Below are 21,602 nucleotides of genomic sequence, written 5' to 3'. Positions count from 1 at the left end.
GTTTCCCTGGCAGGAACAAGTTTAGTTCATAATAATAATAATAATAATAATAATAATATAACATTAATAACATGATTAATAACTTCACGGGACTTTCTCTCCAACGAGGCGCCAGTAAAACAGCGCGCGCCCTGGGAGGAGCAGCTGTGGGGCTGCGCGCGCAACACGAGGCAGACGAGAAGAAGAAGAAGAAGAAGAAGACGAAGAAGAAGAAGCACTTCCGGAGGTCAAAGGTAACGACGTATTTGAAAACATGGATCCCAAACAGTTGGATGAAGGTACGAACTGTTTACGTTTTGTCTCTATGTAAGGTTGTATTGCCATAATTGGTTTACGTGAACATGTTTGTAGGATAAACTCAGTTCGGTGTTCTTGTTTTATCAGATTATTTTATCTTCACAGTAGAAACGCGTTGTTGCTGCTGCTAGCTTATTTGTTAGCTTCACTTCAATTTTCTACTGTTCGTATTTTGTTTGCACAATAAAATGTCCTGTTAACAATCACATCTTCAACCTAAAGACCTAAAAACCTCCTGAAAACAACGAAGTGTTGTTGATATACAGCTGTAGATGTTGTTGGTAGATCGATAGTTTAAATAAAACCACCTGATGTTTGGGACTGAAGTTATTAAAAGATATTTAATCCACTATAACAGGAAGGTTATCTTCTTATTCATACTCGGTGTTTCTGCATTCTGTTAAATCAACAACAAACATCTTTAGTGTTGATTAATCTGTTGATTGTTGTGATTTTGGTCTTTAAAATGTTAAAAAATTAGGAAATATATTCACCACTGTTCCCCAAAGCCTGCAGCCTTAAAGCTCCTCTTCTGTCCATCTGATATCAGATAACAAACAGATAATAAACAGATAATAAACAGATAATAATCAGATAATAAACAGATAATAAACAGATAATAAACAGATAATAAACAGATAACAAACAGATAATAATCAGATAATAAACAGATAATAATCAGATAACAAACAGATAACAAACAGATAATAAACACATAATCAGATAATAAACAGATAATAAACAGATAATAAACAGATAATAAACAGATAACAAACAGATAATAATCAGATAATAAACAGATAATAATCAGATAATAAACAGATAATAAACAGATAATAAACAGATAATAATCAGATAACAAACAGATAATAAACAGATAATAAACAGATAATAATCAGATAACAAACAGATAATAATCAGATAATAAACAGATAATAAACAGATAATAATCAGATAATAAACAGATGATAAACAGATAATAATCAGATAATAAACAGATGATAAACATATAATAATCAGATAATAAACAGATAATAAACAGATAATAATCAGATAACAAACAGATAACAAACAGATAACAAACAGATAACAAACAGATAATAAACATATAATAATCAGATAATAAACAGATAACAAACATGATAATCAGATAATAAACAGATAATAATCAGATAATAAACAGATAACAAAGATAATAATCAGATAATAAACAGATAACAAACAGATATTAATCAGATAATAAACAGATAATCAGATAATAATCGGATGATAATCAGATAATAAACAGATAATAATCAGATAATAAACAGATAATAAACAGATAATAAACATATAATAATCAGATGATAATCAGATAATAAACAGATAACAAACAGATAATAAACACATAATCAGATAATAAACAAATAACAAACAGATATTAATCAGACAACAAACAGATAATAATCAGATAATAAACATAATCAGATGATGAACAGATAACAAACAGATGATAAACAGATGATAAACAGATAATAAACATAATAAACAGATAACAAACAGATAATAATCAGATAATAAACAGATAATAAACATATAATAATCAGATAACAAACAGATAACAATCAGATAATAAACAGATAATAATCAGATAACAAACAGATAACAAACAGATAATAATCAGATAATAAACAGATGATAATCAGATAATAATCAGATAACAAACAGATAACAATCAGATAATAAACAGATAATAATCAGATAACAAACAGATAACAAACAGATAACAATCAGATAACAAACAGATAACAAACAGATAACAATCAGATAATAAACAGATAATAAACAGATGATAATCAGATAATAATCAGATAACAAACAGATAACAATCAGATAATAAACAGATAATAATCAGATAACAAACAGATAACAATCAGATAATAAACAGATCATAATCAGATAATAAACAGATAACGAACAGATAATAATCAGATAACAAACAGATAATAAACAGATGACAAACAGATAATAATCAGATAATAAACAGATAATAATCAGATAACAATCAGATAATAATCAGATAACAAACAGATAACAAACAGATAATAATCAGAAAATAATCAGATAACAAACAGATAACAAACAGATAATAATCAGATAATAAACAGATAATAAACAGATAATAATCAGATAACAAACAGATAACAAACAGATAATAATCAGATAACAAACAGATAATAATCAGATAATAATCAGATAATAATCAGATAATAAACAGATAATAAACAGATAATAATCAGATAATAAACAGATAATAATCAGATAACAAACAGATAACAAACAGATAATAAACAGATAATAATCAGATAATAAACAGATAATAATCAGATAATAATCAGATAATAAACAGATAATAATCAGATAATAAACAGATAATAATCAGATAATAATCAGATAATAAACAGATAATAATCAGATAATAAACAGATAATAATCAGATAATAAACAGATAATAAACAGATAATAATCAGATAATAATCAGATAATAAACAGATAATAAACAGATAATAATCAGATAAACAGATAATAATCAGATAACAAACAGATAATAATCAGATAATAAACAGATAATAATCAGATAATAAACAGATAATAATCAGATAATAAACAGATAATAAACAGATAATAATCAGATAATAAACAGATAATAATCAGATAATAATCAGATAATAATCAGATAATAAACAGATAATAATCAGATAATAAACAGATAATAATCAGATAATAAACAGATAATAATCAGATAATAATCAGATAATAATCAGATAATAAACAGATAATAATCAGATAATAATCAGATAATAAACATGATAATCAGATAATAAACAGATAATAAACAGATAATAAACAGATAATAATCAGACATCCTTTTGTCTCCTGCATCGTTCAGAACGGATGTGAAGAGGAAACTATTGTTTTAATGAACAAAGATATAAACGATGTTCTCACTTCTTTCTGCTTCAGACATGACGAGCGACGACGGAGATATTGGATCCGTTATGGGATTCTCTGGATTCGGTTTGTACTAAATTCTTCTCTGATAAAATCAGCTGAGTTGTGACTGTCGAACATCACGTACGTCTTGTTTCTGCCTTTCAGGAAAGAAAGCGCGCACGTTTGACCTCGACGCCATCTTTGAACAGACGCGGCGAACAGCCGTCGAGAGGAATCAGCGCGTCATCGGTAGGTTGGTTCATCGAGGTGTGACGAGCCGTGTTGTCACCGTGAGTGTAATTATAAGTGTTGCGTCTTTAGAGGAGCGTCACAAGGGGAGTCAGAAGGAGGACGAAGGGCAGAGCTCCAAACCAGCCGTCCAACATCAGAGACACGAAGCTGCAGCTGCTGCTTCTCGGTAGGTTGAAACCTCAGTCGCAGTCTGAGCCGCCTGCCAGTAAAAGAACACATCTGATGTGCCGACTTAACATAAGTGTGAAGTTTATTTTGTGTGAAAACGTTTTGTCTCCTGTCCAGAGGGCAGCAGACTGACAGCAGCGGTGAAAGTGGGTCCGACTCCGACTCCCAGCTCATCGGACCCCCGGTGCCTCTTCAACATGGAGCCCGGGAGGAAGATGAGGATGATGATGAGCTCGTGGGACCTCCTCTTCCACCAGGTTACACAGGCAGCACGGCTCACAGTGATGATGATGAGGATGATGATGAAGACGAAGCACAAGATGATGATGATGATGTATGTATGAAATGTCCCATTTAATACCAGTGGATGATGTCGTATTTAATTTTGGTCCTCCAGTTTTTACTTGTTCAGTGTGAAATGTTAAGCAGACGTGTTACTAACGTTAACGATGACTCTGCGCACACAGAACCTGAAGCACTAAAATAGTTCAATCAGCTGTGATTTTGCTGCCACCGTTATTGGAGAAAGCCTCCGGAAACAGGAGTTGATTCTGTGCTTAAGGTGTTTTAAATTCTCGCCACTAGATGGCAGCACAAGGAAACATAATCCGGTTAGTGTAAAACAGGATGAGAATAATAACATGCAACAGACGTGTTGCCTCTTCTGTTTGGACTCTAAAACCAAAATGCCACAGATGTGAAAAACATCTTAAATTATTGACATTACTATCAGTGTGGTGAAGCATTGTTTTCTATATTAAGAGCATTTACACCATTAAGTAAAAATAAATAAACAGCTGACATCCAAACCTTTTACATATCTGTTCTGTCTCAGTAATTCTCAGCTGATAATTTATTAGTTTCATGGCCTGTAAAAATGTAACTGAGTGAAATGAAACATCATAACTACACATCTAAATAAGTCTTATTTTCTTTTATCCTTTCCTCTTATTCATCGTAATTTTCCGGCCCAGAATCCAGTGAAAAAGATTCCGGACACCCATGAGATCACTCTGCAGCACGGCACGAAGACGGTGAGGCCTTCAGTCGAAACACTCCATGGAGAAACTGATTATTGAGTATTTTATTGACATTAAGGTCACACACTCAGACTATATCAGTTATTGGATTTTCACTAAATGTTTTCCAACTTTTGTGTTGAATTTTTGCAAAATGAGCAGCTGTGCGTCTTTCACATTTAGTTTTGAATCTGGTATCCAGATCCAGCGCCGATTGCCGTTTTAAAACTCGGAACTGTAAATATTTGTCTTCTGTTTATTTTTGCTGTCAGTGGAGGCTGGATGACTGTTTCATCAAATATTTCCAGCAGCCAACCGGCCTTGTGCAGCAGGTTGCTGTTTTAAACCAGGTTTTCTTCTCCTCAGGTATCAGCTCTTGGCTTGGACCCCTCCGGAGCCCGTCTGGTGACCGGCGGTTACGACTACGATGTGCGCTTCTGGGACTTTGCCGGGATGGACCAGGCTCTGCAGGCCTTCAGGTCCCTGCAGCCCTGCGAGTGGTACGTGGAACATCCACACAGTTGCTTAACATGTGTTTGATTAGTTTCATGCAAACATCCAGAGCACTGACTGCAGTTCTGTGTGCCAAAGTGTACACACACACACACACACACACACACACACACACACACACACACACACACACACACACACACACACACACACACACACATGCACACGCCCACACATTTGTTGAGCATCATTGAGCCTCATGTTAACTCTGTGACATCCTCTCTTTTCATGCAAAATGAGGCTTTGAGAAGCAGATGGTGAAGATATGTGTGTGTTTGTGTGTGTTTGTGTGTGTGCATGCTTGTTTATTTATTCTGTTTCATTGAAGCTATCATCAAAGATGGAATTATTTTGGGGGTTTTGGAAACCAGTGGTCTGAGCTGCAGCAGGCTTCCCCTTATTAACAAAAATGTACGCTACATTTAATGTGACGACTCTGAGATCCAGTAGCCTGTTTGGTTTGCTAACAAACTTCATGTAGAAGTCTGTGCTGTTTAGGTCAACTGTTCCTCTGACCACACACACACACACACACACACACACACACACACACACACACACACACACACACACACACACACACATTTGCATTTCAGTGCAAGTTTTGTTTTTTACCCGTCTGCCCCCTGCTGTGTTAATGATGTTAATGCTCTTTGATATCGACCTGAATTGCTAATCTCCCTCTGATGAGATAGTTAACTATCTCCTCACCGGGCATTGTACGACGATGTATCTGTTTTCTTGATTATTTTAGTTACAATTCAACATTAATGTGTTTGGAAAGCCCCAAATAAACTTTTAAAGCTCTTCTTTTTAACGAGATCAATAAAAACAATCTTTATTGTTTCAAGGGAGATTTGTTTTCATAGCTTGTGCATATTCCTCACAAACATATAGATGTAATATGTTTGTGTGATATGTTTCAAAGATCATTCTCTGTTTCACACCTCCAAAAGGCCGTCGTGCTCACTGTTCTAGTTTTTATGTTTAGTGCTCGTCGTAGATCAAAGAGACAAATCATGATCAGATGTTACTGAAGAATCTCCTGTTCGAAGGATTAGAGACTTCTTGTATTATATAACAGTGTTGTGATGCAGAAGACTTGTACATTCATAGAGTACAGATGGTGTGTGTGTGTGTGTGTGTGTGTGTGTGTGTGTGTGTGTGTGTGTGTGTGTGATCCCTCAGCCATCAGATCAAGTCTGTGCAGTACAGCATCACTGGTGATGTCCTCCTGGTGGTTTCTGGGAACGCTCAGGCCAAAGTTTTGGACCGCGATGGCTTCAATGTGATGGAGTGCCCGAAAGGAGACCAGTACATCGTGGACATGGCTAATACCAAGGTATGTCAGAGGGGTGTTCACACTTATACTTATAGTGATTCTGGTATACAAGTTGGGTCTCCATTTGTAATTTTGTCCATTGTTTTAATTGGATTATGATTGCTGACATTTGGCAACAAACATGAGGAGGCAGATGATCCGGCCGGTTGTAAAGAAGCCAACAGCTTCAGTCTGAATCCAGAGACGTTTATTTGGAGAATACAAGTAGAAGTGAGTTCTTCAAAGGAAAACTGTGTGTGCACACAACAGCAGCAAGTTGTGTCAAGAAGTGAGTCTGTTAACTAGATGGATGTTTACACATGACAGTTCGGGAATATTCTTACTGTTCTTCTTCATTTACAGAAGATTAACACACTTCTTGAAACCTGTCTGATAGTCTAATAGCGTGTGTTTCTTTCCTCGTCCAACTGTGATGTGTTCTGAGACTTCAGCTGTTATCTTCCTGAGTAGAAGTAAAAGAATGTCGACCAAAACTATAAAACAGACGAGCCCGGCTGTAATAATGTGGATTTAATCTGGAGGATGTTGCAGGCGTTTATGTTTTCATTCATGACGGCTCGTTCCAAACTCTTCTGAGGATAAACCCTGCCAACGCATAATGGTAGCAAGGTGTCTGTGGTTGTGTGTGATGGTCTGTGGTTGTGATGATGATGATGGTCTGTGTGATGATGATGGTCTGTGGTTGTATGATGATGATGGTCTGTGGTTGTGTGTGATGGTCTGTGTGATGATGATGGTCTGTGGTTGTGTGTGATGGTCTGTGGTTGTGATGATGATGATGGTCTGTGTGATGATGATGGTCTGTGGTTGTGTGTGATGGTCTGTGGTTGTATGATGATGATGGTCTGTGTGATGATGATGGTCTGTGTGATGATGATGGTCTGTGGTTGTGATGATGATGGTCTGTGGTTGTGATGATGATGGTCTGTGGTTGTGATGATGATGGTCTGTGTTTGTGTGATGATGATGGTCTGTGTGATGATGATGGTCTGTGTGTGATGATGATGGTCTGTGGTTGTGATGATGATGGTCTGTGGTTGTATGATGATGATGGTCTGTGTGATGATGATGGTCTGTGGTTGTGTGATGATGATGGTCTGTGTGATGATTATGGTCTGTGGTTGTGATGATGATGGTCTGTGGTTGTGATGATGATGGTCTGTGGTTGTGTGATGATGATGGTCTGTGTGATGATGATGGTCTGTGGTTGTGATGATGATGGTCTGTGTGATGATGATGATGATCTGTGTGATGATGATGGTCTGTGGTTGTGATGATGGTCTGTGGTTGTGATGATGATGGTCTGTGTTTGTGATGATGATGGTCTGTGTTTGTGTGATGATGATGGTCTGTGGTTGTGTGATGATGGTCTGTGTGATGATGATGGTCTGTGTGTGATGATGATGGTCTGTGTGATGATGATGGTCTGTGTGTGATGATGATGGTCTGTGTGATGATGATGATGATCTGTGTGATGATGATGGTCTGTGGTTGTGATGATGGTCTGTGGTTGTGATGATGATGGTCTGTGTTTGTGATGATGATGGTCTGTGTTTGTGTGATGATGATGGTCTGTGGTTGTGTGATGATGGTCTGTGTGATGATGATGGTCTGTGTGTGATGATGATGGTCTGTGTGATGATGATGGTCTGTGTGTGATGATGATGGTCTGTGTGATGATGATGGTCTGTGGTTGTGATGATGATGGTCTGTGGTTGTGTGATGATGATGGTCTGTGGTTGTGTGATGATGGTCTGTGGTTGTGATGATGATGGTCTGTGGTTGTGTGATGATGGTCTGTGGTTGTGTGATGATGATGGTCTGTGGTTGTGTGATGATGGTCTGTGTGATGATGATGGTCTGTGTGTGATGATGATGGTCTGTGTGATGATGATGGTCTGTGTGTGATGATGATGGTCTGTGTGATGATGATGGTCTGTGGTTGTGTGATGATGGTCTGTGGTTGTGTGATGATGGTCTGTGTGATGATGATGGTCTGTGTGTGATGATGGTCTGTGTGTGATGATGGTCTGTGTGTGATGATGATGGTCTGTGGTTGTGTGATGATGGTCTGTGATGATGGTCTGTGTGTGATGATGATGGTCTGTGGTTGTGTGATGATGGTCTGTGATGATGGTCTGTGCGACCAGCTGGAGGTGGTCTCCGGGGGAGACGAGCACCACATGCATTCAGGACTGCTGCGCTTCATTTCTTGCGTGTACCTGAATCTACAAAGAGGGATCCTAATGAAGTGTCCATGTTTGGGTTTTACTGTGTTTAAGGTTGGTGGTCAGTAACCATGTGTGCCAGCTGCAGTGCATTTAGACATGGTTTATACCACCCATACCAATTACTTGAAGGATCATTGATCGCAAGTAGTGTTTTCCTGAATGTCCTACATTCTTGTCCTGCTCGGTCCCATCTGGACTTTGGTTGAATGAAAATGTGTTTTGGCCATTAGTTGTGTCTCGTGATAATTATATACGTGCCTGTACACGGCCTCTGTTGACAGACAATGATTTCCCTCCTGTCTCCTCCCACTGTGTGCAGAGATCTGGCACACACACACACACACACACACACACACACACACACACACACACACACACACACACACACACACACACACACACACACACACACACACAGGCTCATATGCAGTAGATGTTTTTCTTTTTAAATCTGCCTCCACTCAAATATGTGTTTGGGTCGCTGTCACTTTTCTCGGATGTTTGACCTTCAATGTGCTGCATGATGTTTTCTCATCATTCATCTGATCAAAGTGGGAAGTTTCTCTGAGGTCATCTGAAATTGTAATTAAAGATATTTTACATGCAAACAGCATTTGTTACATCAATTATTACTTTTAAAACCAATTGGGAACCAGTCAGCAACATATGCAGTTGTAACGTGTAAACTTGAAGCAGGTGTTTCTTCCTTCCAGTGATGCAGCAGACATCTTCTGTCCAGTCAACTGTTTGAAACAACAACAGTTGTATTTTGATGATTCTGAATGTTTCAGTGACGTGGAGATAGATGTCCTTCAAATATTAAGAGAAATCAGATCAGATACAACATTAATTCATAGCAGAGTCTTTCTATATGTCTTTGAACAAACCCGGACAGGATCTTAAATAATAGTTCAGTCAATAACATCGAGAAAAATAGTGACAAATCTACACAAATTTTAATATGCCAGTGTCCTAAAATCATTTTGTCTGATTGACTCTACAAATTCAAAGACAGAAAAACAGAGAAGATGATCAGAGAAGCTGAAAGCAGAGAATATTTGGCAGTTTGGTAGTCAAAACAGTTCCTCACCCAGATCCAGTTTTCAGCATTGATCAACTAATCCTTAAAGCTAATCCAAACTTAAAGCTACCAATGCAGATTCCTGTGGAGCCTCAACTAGAAGCATTTCCAATAATAAGAAACCGTCTGGTCCCCAGTTCATCGTGGATCCTGTCTGTTTGTCATTATGAAGATCGGTCTGTTTCCTTTCAGTCGTTGGCAATTTGTTGTCCTAAACTGTTGAGGAAGATGAATCGGATTTAGGAAGATAAGCGTCTCTTTCACTCTAATTATGAAGCTCCTGTGACGGATGGTTGTTCATTGTGATGTTGTTGCACAGAGCTGGGAAGCCCTTCACAGCCCATTAGTTCTTTAACCTCATCATATAGTCTGTGTGGATTTCACCATCAAATTTAACAACGTAGTAATTTGTAATTCTTTTCAGTCATAAAACAGCAAGTCAGCTCCACTTAATGAATTATTAAAGCGGTGTGTTCTCAGTATTTGACGGTGACCAGGCAGGTCCTCTTCCTGATCCACACATACCAAAGTCATTTGGTCAACTCGTGCTCATGCACAGCTCTGCTTTGCTCAGCGTCCTGTCAAACAGCGGTATGTCATGTCTGAAGCCTTCCTGCAGCACGCTGCAATGTTCCTCTGTGACCTGGCGGTCGGGGGGGCCTCGCTGCCTCCGTCCCGCTTTGAAGTCATTTGTTGTCAGTAATTCTCCACAGAACTCCTCCAGCAGAGGAAATGGCTTAAAGTTCCTCTGCTAGCAGCTCACTGTTTGAAGCTGTGACACAGCCGGCTGCACGGCCAGAGTTCACCGGCTCGGTTGGAAGGCCAAACGTCAGTGGTACTATATGATCCAATTAGGGTTCCTTTCCTCCAAAGAGAGCTCGATACGGTGCGTTTAGATGAGGCCAAATAACTGGATGAAGGCCTCAGATTTTCCATCCAACTCACCACAGCTCTGAAATGCACCATCACAAAAATATAATGGCGCCCTTAAATTAATTAACCAATGAGCTTTTGCATCTTGTGGCGTGAGACAGAATGAAGAACAGCAGCTGTCTTTGTGCATTTTTGCAAAATTTGCGTGTATGAATTTACTTTCATTGGTTCCTTCTGGCAACTTTTACTCTTCTTAAGTTTCCAGCTGCTCTTTCTGCTATGACGCTGACAGATTGTCATTAAATATCAAATGAGTTTGAAATCAATTGTAGGACAGATGTCAGCTCTGGATGTCCATGTTGCAGACTGGATCCATATTAACAAGGTGATCATGTGGGGGACCTTAAAGTGACTGGAAGCTCTGGTCAGCAGGTATTTAATGCTTCTCACAAGTGTTGGTTCATTTTCTGTTGGCGTTGTTTTCAGGGCCACACAGCTATGCTGAATTGCGGCTGCTGGCATCCCAAGATTAAAGAAGAGTTCATGACCTGCTCCAACGATGGGTGAGTTATGAATGAGTTTTGGAAGCTGTGAATAGAAGCTATCACTTCCTCTGTCTTTTTGTGCTTCAATATGGTTCATAAACCTAAACGATAATTGTGTAGCAGATTCTTTCATGTGGAGGAAAAGTTATGAGGCTGTACACGTATCATTTTGTGGGTTATCAACTACAATAATCATGAAGAAAGTCCATAAACAAACTGAACAGTATGTGATGGGTGAGCTGTGCTTTTAAATAGTTATCTGAAATAGTTACCTTGTCCTGTCTCATTTTCATAACAGAGCCAGCTGGTTCCAGCTTTAAAGTTAAAGTTTAAAGAGCCTCCGACCACCAGATGAATCTTTGTGTTTGACAGCATACAGAGTTTTTACATCTATCTGGTGAGACATTCCCACGCTGGCCGAATGCAAACTGTGTAAATGACAGTGACATCAATCAAAACATTTGTCATCAAAGCAAGTTTTTTTCAGGCGTTGCATATTTAACAATAACATGTACAGACCCACCTCTTATTAATGTAATATTGTGATTACTTCTCCAACAGTCAGCGCCCTCCTTACAGCCGTACATGTCTGAGGCAGTGCTGTCATTGAACACTTTTCTTTGCTCTCATCTCCTTTGCCACCAGCAGGGAGTCCTCTAGTCCAGACTATGCTGCTGAAAACAGTAGCCTGACCTCATAGCTGTGCATGGACACAGGGCACATCTATACTGCATGTTGTCCAAATGCAGCCCTTCATTTGTGTGCAGTGCTTTGGACCCGTTCAACTGCAGGAGAGGATAAGATGTCATGCACTTATTTGTAATCTTTGTTTCAGACAGCGGAGGTTTAGTAGGCTGCTGCCTCCTTAAAAACAGCACAAGACGTGTCTGGCTGCGGAAGCTGTAACTTTCTGCCCTGTGTAAAGTGTGCAGGGATATTCGTGAGTGAGCGCGTGTGATTGAGCTGCACCACAGTGATGAGTCTAAGTGAGTGTGACAGGCAGCAGTGCAGAAACCCAGAGCTATCATCATTAAGTGGAAACAAGGGCCTGGCTTTGTGGGCAGGCCTCGGCCCAGTGTTTACCAGTGTTACTGCTCTCCCAGATGTGGAGGTTGGTTTATTTAGCTCTTATTGAGGCTCTGGAAATCCTCCCCTGGCACGTTAGCACTGGGTGTTGCCCCGAGCCAGCACACAGGAGAGCAGCGCACAGGGAGCCATTCAGTGGAGAGCAGCTGCATGGGAGGAAGGTTCACAGCAGCAGAACCGGGTCAGCACCGCAACCTGGGTCACCGAGGTGGAAAGAGAGGCAGCCTCACTGATTCACAGGTGGAAGAGGTTGTCCATTTAACCCTTGTTAAATTGACCATATTGCACTTTTACTTCATCATGTTAGTTAATGTCCAAACCCTCAAACCTGCCACTTCAACCAAAAGTCCCTTTTATTGCTTCTGGGCACACGGTGCAACTGAAGCTTTAAACAGGTGTCAAATTGTAGTTGCTTACAAGTAGAATTCCCATCTTGTTCACAATATAAACCAGAGGACAGTTTAACAGATCCTCCAGCGCCAACTGCTTGTTGTCAGGCAGTTTTAAAACATTTGTCAAGTCAGTCATTTTGTAAAATTACATCTTTTGAGATTTTTTTTTTGCACATATACATGATTGTTTTCTTTCCATCCTTAAAGCATTTTTTAAACACTTTTATATATATAAAAAAAAATGCTCAAGGTTTGAGTGAATTTCTGATTTAACTGAATAAATTAATCTGACAGAAATGTTTCTGAACACACTGACGGACTCAATAAACAGTCTAAATACAATGAGTTGCTCTTCGCTCTACAGTAGACGTTATAACTAAGATATGCAGTATGTGTTCGGGAGAGTTTGCTTGATTGACTGTCGACCCGCCACAGCTGTGAACTTTCCCTGTTTTTACCACATTTACATTATCTAGCTTTTGTAATTGCTAAAATACCAACGAATGTGAAATCCTGCTGTGACATCATAGACAGCATGTCCAGGATCTTTCTGTCAATGGATGCCAAAGTGTCTCTCTTTCTCATAACTAATACATGAACTTGAGGGAAAAACAGAAATCTGTCTGTTGTACAAAGCGTATCTGCATTAATGCAGATTTCTCTGCAGCTGCCACGAAGGCGGGAAACAGAACTGTGCCACCGCTGTACCATCACTGGTGGACCTTTGGGAGTCCGGATGTAACACAGAAACCTTATGGACAGCCGGGCTTTTCAGTCCACGTGGATTATTGAGGCTCCAGTTGATATAGACGGACCATCAAAGGATGTTTCCTCCTTTCTCTGCCTCCACCTCGTGATGTTTGCTGCTCCATCCTTTGAATGAGTGAAGATTCTGCCGAGAGGCCGGGCTGTAGTCTGGAGAATGGACCAGCAGTCGGCCTGTGGTACCAGTGGGTGTCTTCCTACTGGCTCTGTCTGCTTCAACACTAGACCAACATCTAGGCTTGTCCAGGTCTTCCTGCCTAGTTAGAAAGCCTTTGTTGTGTTTATTTGAATAGCTTATTAAGGATGATCAGTGGACCGCCCAGCTTCTTAATTAAAGATCCCCTGCAGTTGTGTGGAATCTCATTCATGAGAGCTGCCTCCCGGCTCCTTCAATGATTTCATTAACACAGACTTTTTTTTTCCTTGAGAGGAAGTGGATGAGCGGGAAGCACCGATGAAGCCATTGTAAGAATGCAGCAGCAGGGTGGTTGTGATTGTTCATGCAAACTGAGGACTGAATGGAGCTCCAGCAGAACTGTGCGACTCCAGCCGGTTATTAAAAGCACTTCTGGTCAGATGGCTGTGAATCTATCAACATTTCACATTTTTCTCTCCTTCTGTTTGAGAGTTTTCAATTGTAAAATGGCACAATGTTTTCCAACAATATTCCTGTTTGATCCAAGAGCGCCAAATGCCTATTAAGCATTGAGCCACTTAAACTAAGTCTAACTAAGTCTTTGCTGAAAGACTGAACACCTGTTTGAAACCCACAGATTTATTTCCCAGAAAGTGAAGGCAGTGTGCGCTGGTTCTGCTCCCGGTGGAAGGATTTCTTTGGCAGGACTCAACTTGAAGTAAACTAAAAATATGGACGGGACTTTTTGTCAGCGGTGTGATTTCAGCGCTGCAGCTTTTTTTAATGAACAAAACCGGAAACCAAAAGTGGCTCAAAAACCTCCAATAATTTTGGTTAAAAGTTAACAAGCCATTCTACTTCAAGTACTGAGACCATAAGACTGTGAAAAGATTGTCTGTAAGGACGAGATATAGCTGCTTCTTGGTTTTATCGTGCCCCGGAGAACCATCAGAAATTCATATTATGTGCTTTTGTGCGACTGAAATTTCAGCCAGCGGAGCAGATGATAGGACAAACGGCGACTTTCTAATTGGGCCCACATGTTACTTCTGTGGAGTGTTGAGGCACACTCGAGCATGTGTGCACACACATACACACAATCTGAGGAATGTTTTCCAGGAGGTTGAAATGCCAGGGATTCCCTTCGTGCTGGCCTGCTGCAGGGCTGCAGCTGGACCTGGAGACCCAGCGGACAACATGGCACGTCCTCTTACTGCTGAGGAACAAACAGTTTGTCTGGATCATGTGCGCAAACCAAACGCATGATTTGATATGCGTCATTTTGAAGAATTATCTTTGGAGAGCGTCCACAAATATGAAGTCACACAAAAGCAGATTTCTGATTTGTTTTGTGTCTAAACCGATGAAATTAATACGGCGGCCACGATCGTGACATTTAGAGTTGATTATAAATTGTCACAGAAATAATTGCAATTAACAAAATAACTATATATTTCTATTCATTATAAGCCACGATAGTAGTTTAAACCTAATCATAGTTTATTGATACTCATCCACCTCATGAAAAACAGCCAACGATTGTGGGTGAATCAAGCGATGACATCATATTTGTTCCACCCCTCGTAATCATTTGTAGCACGCTGATCTTGGAGATCTGTTTTTCAGTGTTATCAGCCAAATGCTTGGCGATAGCTTACTTTGGATTCTTGATGAAAACGAGCATTTATGTTATTAAGTGAGATCTGCGTGACGAAGGAGGGATGACGAGCGACGACAGACACCACGAGGTGTGTGAGCATGTTGGGGCGCTTCACACGGTCAGACGCATCAGGTTCATCCACAGTCCAGCGCGTCTCCGACTGTTTCCCATCTTTACACTGCAAGTGTTCCATATCCTGCCCAAGAATGCACATACCTTAACTTAAAGCAGTGCATTTATCCTTCTTGTTCAATTTACAGTCATGGCTGAGTTTGTGACTGACAGTAACCTCTAGTTCTTTTGTGAATGTGAATGCAGAGTTGGTTTCCTTTCTTATTGAACTGCACATCTTTATGGCTGGAAAGCATCTTATCACACGATTGCTTGATTAAATCTGAAAAGCTTTTTTGAGTCTAACTCAAAGAATTCAGGACAGATTTTTTTCATTTTGTCCGTGTGGTGTCCTACCTGCTCTCCTACAGGCCATTTCTGGTTGGATTTCTTGCTTGTAGCTTCTGTAATAATGTAAAACTGTGAGTCAGCTTCTCACTTGTGTACTTCCGACAGTGTTTCTCCTTTGGCTTACTTGCTTGAGTGCAGTTGTGTGCGCTGCCTCCCAAATCCCTCTGTTATTTCCCCACTTTATCTTCTTCAGCTGTGATGGAAGATGGAGGGTCTTCCCTCCTAATCCTCCTTTCTCATAACAGAGCCCCAGTTAGTCAGTCAACCGGCCATCAGGCAGCACAGCTATCGCTGGAATTCGACCAGTAAACAACTCTATACGAGACGCACGCCTTTCTTTTCCGTCTCTCGTCCTTATCTCGTCATCTGAGAAGGCGATCCCAGCGAGCATCACCCCCACTATAACCTGACAGACAGATACAATCTGGGCCGGGCGAGTTGTCACCCCTCAGTTGATGTGTGAACGACTGCGCTGCCTCATGAAGTGCTCATGCATGACTGAGGTTGTATAGTTCTCGTTTTATCACATTCACCTTTCTGTCTCTGGAGCGTCGGTTCAGGAACAGGAGGCTGCTGATTGAAGGGAAAACCGTGTTTTGAGAAACACAACAAAGAGACCTTTCGATAAATAGCATTCCATGTTTTGTGTGCTACGTTAAAGGTTATGTTGTCTTTATTGGCCTGACAGACGCCTGCAGTCCTCTGTAAATAAAATAGAGGCTGTATGAGGCAGCAGGTGGACCGATTCCTCATCGAGTCCACGGCGTTCACTCCTCCTTCACTCTCGCATGTATACCTGCTCGTCTAAACACTTACTGTATAATGCAGAAGCCTTCAAATTGCACTTTTCTTTTATATACGTGGCTTTTGCACTTATTTCCTAGCAGGAGAAGTTTTTAATTTATGACCAGCTTTGTGTTATGTAGGTTTAAACACAACTATGCATCAAACAGAGTTTTATTTGACCCTCGCCAGTCTTTACTCAAACCATATGTCTTCAGCTGGCATTTGTATCACATTGTTAGACTTATCCAAACACTGCTGAGTGTGTATCTGTGGAGGAATCCTTGCCTGGCTGTTAGTAGCAGCGCTGCCTGTGTGTTTATACTCCTCAGCTGACCCCCTGACCCAAAGGTCACGACCCCACTAAAGCAAGCAGGAGGTCACAGACACATTTGGATGTACTCTGTCTGACATGAGTGTTGGTGTCAGTGCGTGAGTCTTTTTCAGTTCATAAACATATCCAGGCTAAATACACACGAATACGTTTTTGTTTTCAAATGCACAAGTTTCGCTGCCTTCATGAGGAAATGTCATCAGTGTCCTTTCGCCGATGTAGCTTTTAGCACGCAGACTCTTGGCAGCACTCTTAGCTGGATAAACTCAGCTCAGGTAAATCTCACATTAGAGCGCTTTATTTCACTCTGTTCAAACTTGGCTGCAGAGGCTTTGCTGTGTGCCCAGCTAGCACCGAGCAAGAGACACAGAAATACCTGGGTTACACTCTCCCCCTCTAAACTAAAGATGTATAACATAATGTGTAATGTACTTTTATTGTTGTTAAAATGGATTTCATGAAATTGGTTTTAAAAAGACAATTGACTTTGAAAAATATTTGAAAGATACCCAGACGCAGGAAACGATGCTGAGCTAGTTGACTTAAAACTATGAGCTGTATCTACAAATGTAAACTAGGTTTAAATTCTGGTTAGGACGGAAGAAGTTGTCATGGCAACAGGGTCAAGGGTGAAATGTTCCACCTTGTTTTAATCTGATTCGGAGGAAGCATGCTTGCTCTTTGGACTTTTAAGCCCTAAGAGGCAGAATAACATAATTATCAACCCCCAATTTTAACAGATAATTGAGTCAAATAACAGAAACACAAATTAAGATTTATACATGTTGGTTTTGTTGTTGTTTTATTCTATGAATGAACGAAGACTTGGATATACTAAGTTTTGCGTAGTTTAAGTGTAAATTCAGTTTAATGTGTTCAATATTTGACATATAAACCTGCAACCATGAGGAAGGTTCTTGTTGAACTTACTTTTTATGACGTTTGGGAATAAAATCTGTCATTAGTACATTATGAAAGGTATGCATTTAGACCCCGCCTCCTCAGGGCTCCAGGTTGTGTAATGTGTTCAACAGATGGAGGAAAGAGAATCAGGATTTCATGGAAGCTTCAGACGGACCTGTCAGACTGATCTACTGTTCTGCTGTTTCACCCTGAGCTGCCTCACCTCACCTCCATGAGATTCACCAGGGCTCATTGTGTCTCTAGCATTCTGATTTATAATAGCAGTCGTTGCTGTTAATGATCAAATATGTTTTGAGGTACAGATATTTAATGATTGACAGTTGGGTGAGGATAAATGAAGTTCTCTTGTCTGTCTGCAGCACTGTGCGAACATGGGACCTGAAGTCGGAGAAGAAGCACAAGTCTGTGTTCAAACCTCGTTCCCTCCAGGGGAAGAAGGTCACGCCCACATGCTGCACCTACAGCCGCGATGGAAAGCTCATTGCAGCAGGCTGCCAAGATGGTACCATTCAAATCTGGGACAGAAACCTCAGCGTGAGTCTCACACACACACACACACACACACACACACACACACACACACACACACACACACACACACACACCACGATGTGCAGTGCGTTGTAAACATAGGACGTCTGCTTCGTTATGGCCGAGCCGTGAGACTCATGATCAGGGTCACCCGGTCACAGGCCAGAGAGGTCAGAGGTCGGCAACTCGCTAACACTGAAGAATTCCAAATGCTTGTTCAAACCTCGGAATATCTGGGAATATTATTAAAGGAGAAGTGTGAAGGATTTAGTGACATCTAGTGTTCAGGCTGCAGACTGCAACCAGCTGAATGCCCCCCGCTGGTGTTTTAGTTCACCAGGATTTATTAAATATCTCGATTGCAGCTGACGAGAGTTTTTTTAGGTGTTTAGTTATAATCTAAGTTCTTCCTCTTATTGAGGGGCAGAAGACTGTAAGATAAGGAAACAACTAGGTGATTACAATTGATCCTGGTTAGAGACAAACAAACAAAGCCATTAGGAGACATCCATCCCATAATCCTTGAGATGCTTCCTTCTGGACCACGATGGTTGCCATCGCTACGGCCACGTTGCTAGCATGGCTCAAAATAGCTGGTTATGTAAGCGAATGAACTGACGTGTGATGATTGAGTTGAGTTACGTGGAAGCTGCTGGGAGGCCCAATCACAATTTCCTTCATTTTCCACTATTAGTTAATTAGACAATTAAGTGATCAAAGTGTACATTCCTCTCATCAAGCTTCACATTGTTGATGTAATAGTTGATTTTGGCTCCCGGGAAGCACTGAACTCACTGAGATGCCTGTTTTCACTGGAGTAATTTGATAAATAATCACTGTTGATGAAATGACTTCCATTCAGGGCTGAAGAAAGCGCCTCCTCCATCCTCCATCGAGGAGATCTTCTGCTCCACTCGTGTTCTTTCCTCTGATAGTTACTCTGTTAGCTTCCTGTCCATCAGGCACAAAGACGACTTGTACGTCTACCGCTCCGGGGTTCAGTGTAACGATGACGTATCGGAGGTCTCAGTCCAGTTTGGCCTCGTGTTACATTTCCAACTCGCTCTTTTGCAAACACGGTTTCACAAGTTGCTTTTCCACCAGTGTGAGAAATACTCGCTCACCTGAGAGTCCTGCAGCACTATAAACCTAAAGCGCTATAAGAGATGCAACATAACATTGATGGACACACGTTTCTATCCAGGACGCCCAGTTTCAGGACAATTTGTTTGGAACAGTTGGAACAATCATGAGACTGTTTTCATTAGTTAACTGGACAATAGCAGGTTATTTTTCTTCACATTTCCACTATGATTGCTTTGTTTGGTTCCGCTTCGTATCCTTTCCTCTGTCCACCCCTCCTGTACATGTGGACGAGGTTGAGTGCTTCTGGTATTTCATCTGAGAATAGAGATAGTGACAATGAAGCTGTAGTTAGTGAGTTGGAACAGCTTGATTGGACAGAAGAGCTTATCCGGATTAGTCAAATGGGAAATAGGCTACATGCTAATTACTCCAACTTCATAACCAAAGGGCTCAAAACAATTCAGTTTCCCTGTGAATGCTTTGCTGTTGTAAGTGTCTCCATGAATGTGGTGTAGACTCCCACCTCCTCTCCAGTCGCCCATCATCCCGCCGCTGGGCCGCTCATAGCGGCATGCTTCTCGCGATTGGGTTAAAGCACTCAACATTTATTACCCCTCCTTGTCCAAGCTAAATATTTACCCTGCGTCCCGTAGCAGCTTACAATAGTCCTGTCTGTTTCCTGACCACTGGAGCCTGTCCTGTCTGAATGGCTCAAGAATTCAGCCGGTGGCCTCTGCCCTCAGCAGCGACCTGTGCTGCTGACTCCGATTCAGCCACAAGCCTAAAAAAGGAGCTGACCTCCTGATGCTTATGTTGCTGCTCCCTCCTCCTCCCAAATGAGGCCTATCTCCTGTTGTATTATTACTCATGGCCAGAATATGCAGGCAGATTCCATCATGATCAATCATGTACATGACCTTGATCTATCGCTCAGGCTGAAGAGGAGCTATTGAGGATGACACATCGTGTTCCTGAACCCTGACTTGAGTTGATTGATCCCATGATGGGAGTCAAGTAGGTCTCTTTTAGTGGACTGCCGCAGAGAGTGATTGCATGTTCATTCTCTGACCAGAGCGATCGGTGCCAGAATGACAAGACTGCATTTAAATGGTTGCCAGGTAATGTGCGCTCTGATACTTGGTGCATTCAGGGTGCAGGTCTTTGTTCCAAAGCATTACCCCAGAGACCCGAGGAATGCCATGATGTCATTGGTGAACTTACATGTTTCCAGACTTCAGAGGAGGTGGTTTTGATAAACTACAGTGCAGTGTTATCATCACATGACATGGCAAACTTTCTCTTGTTTTCTGTGTAATGGCTTGATCACAGCCATCAAACCTCAATCAAAAGAAAAGTCTGATATTTCTATAGACTGTATCTAAAAATTGCTGTTTTCTCCGGGTCTGAAAAGTGGAGCCTGTGCAGAAGTGCCCTAAAGTGCAGTACCATTGTGGGCCACTAAGGCGGCTCCTAAAAACCTGTAGTTCCAATAGACTCCCATTCAAAACACGTCAACTCCTCTCGTGCAAAGTCGTTCTGATGCCGTGAACTAAACCCACTCTGATCAGTGTTCTGGTGCTCCGTCTGAAAATAATGACTTAATTGATTAGATATTAGGCCTCAAAGAAGGGTATGTTTGGGAGCATGCCTGGTTTGATTGACAGGCCTGGGGCGCAGTCAGGTTTCTAGTACAGGAGGGTGGATGTAGTGTCCTTGTGTTCTCGGTCCGATCCACCCCAACTCGTCCAAATATGGTCACTTCTGGTTCCAAAACAACAAGATGGCGACAACCAAAATGCCGAACTGGAGTCTTCGGAGCAGCAGTTCACAAACCGACGGGTGGGTTGCCTCCCAGATATTTCCCACACATGGCAATCAAAAACTGCTCAAATGCCGGCCGTGCAAGAAATGACCTGCCACACTTTAAACTTTAGCTGTGGAACAACAACGATCGAGCAGTGTTACGAGGATTCAGAGCCAGAAAGTCCTTTCTTTACTTTGGGTCTGTTCTGATTCTTGTTTTCATCACATCTTGTTCCTGATACCAAACTCTGCTTTATTCTAGTCACACGTGACGTACAGTAGACTTCAGTAAAGTAAACATTTCGGCTTAGTTCCTCATTGAAAGGGTTTTTCTCTTGTTTTTTCA

The 21,602-nt window shown here is 40.9% G+C and overlaps 1 protein-coding gene across 1 annotated transcript in view; it reads left to right on the top strand.

The window, feature by feature from the left end:
• Positions 1-195: 195 nt before the first annotated feature.
• Positions 196-21,602, top strand: part of LOC138212253 (WD repeat-containing protein 70) — a 40,314-nt gene continuing 18,907 nt past the window's right edge. The window contains exons 1-10 of the mRNA XM_069172560.1: positions 196-278; positions 3,301-3,354; positions 3,436-3,519; positions 3,592-3,688; positions 3,808-4,024; positions 4,665-4,724; positions 5,076-5,209; positions 6,411-6,564; positions 11,236-11,312; positions 18,196-18,370. Of these exons, the coding sequence (XP_069028661.1) occupies positions 254-278; positions 3,301-3,354; positions 3,436-3,519; positions 3,592-3,688; positions 3,808-4,024; positions 4,665-4,724; positions 5,076-5,209; positions 6,411-6,564; positions 11,236-11,312; positions 18,196-18,370 (1,077 nt within the window). The 5' untranslated portion in view covers positions 196-253. The remainder of the gene's footprint in view (positions 279-3,300; positions 3,355-3,435; positions 3,520-3,591; positions 3,689-3,807; positions 4,025-4,664; positions 4,725-5,075; positions 5,210-6,410; positions 6,565-11,235; positions 11,313-18,195; positions 18,371-21,602) is intronic.

The sequence above is a fragment of the Embiotoca jacksoni genome, unplaced genomic scaffold (assembly GCF_022577435.1).
Source record: "Embiotoca jacksoni isolate LCO1_2020_lvr unplaced genomic scaffold, fEmbJac1.0.p SCAF_10, whole genome shotgun sequence".
NCBI lineage: Eukaryota > Metazoa > Chordata > Actinopteri > Embiotocidae > Embiotoca > Embiotoca jacksoni.
This window is presented reverse-complemented; position numbering and strand designations above follow the sequence as displayed.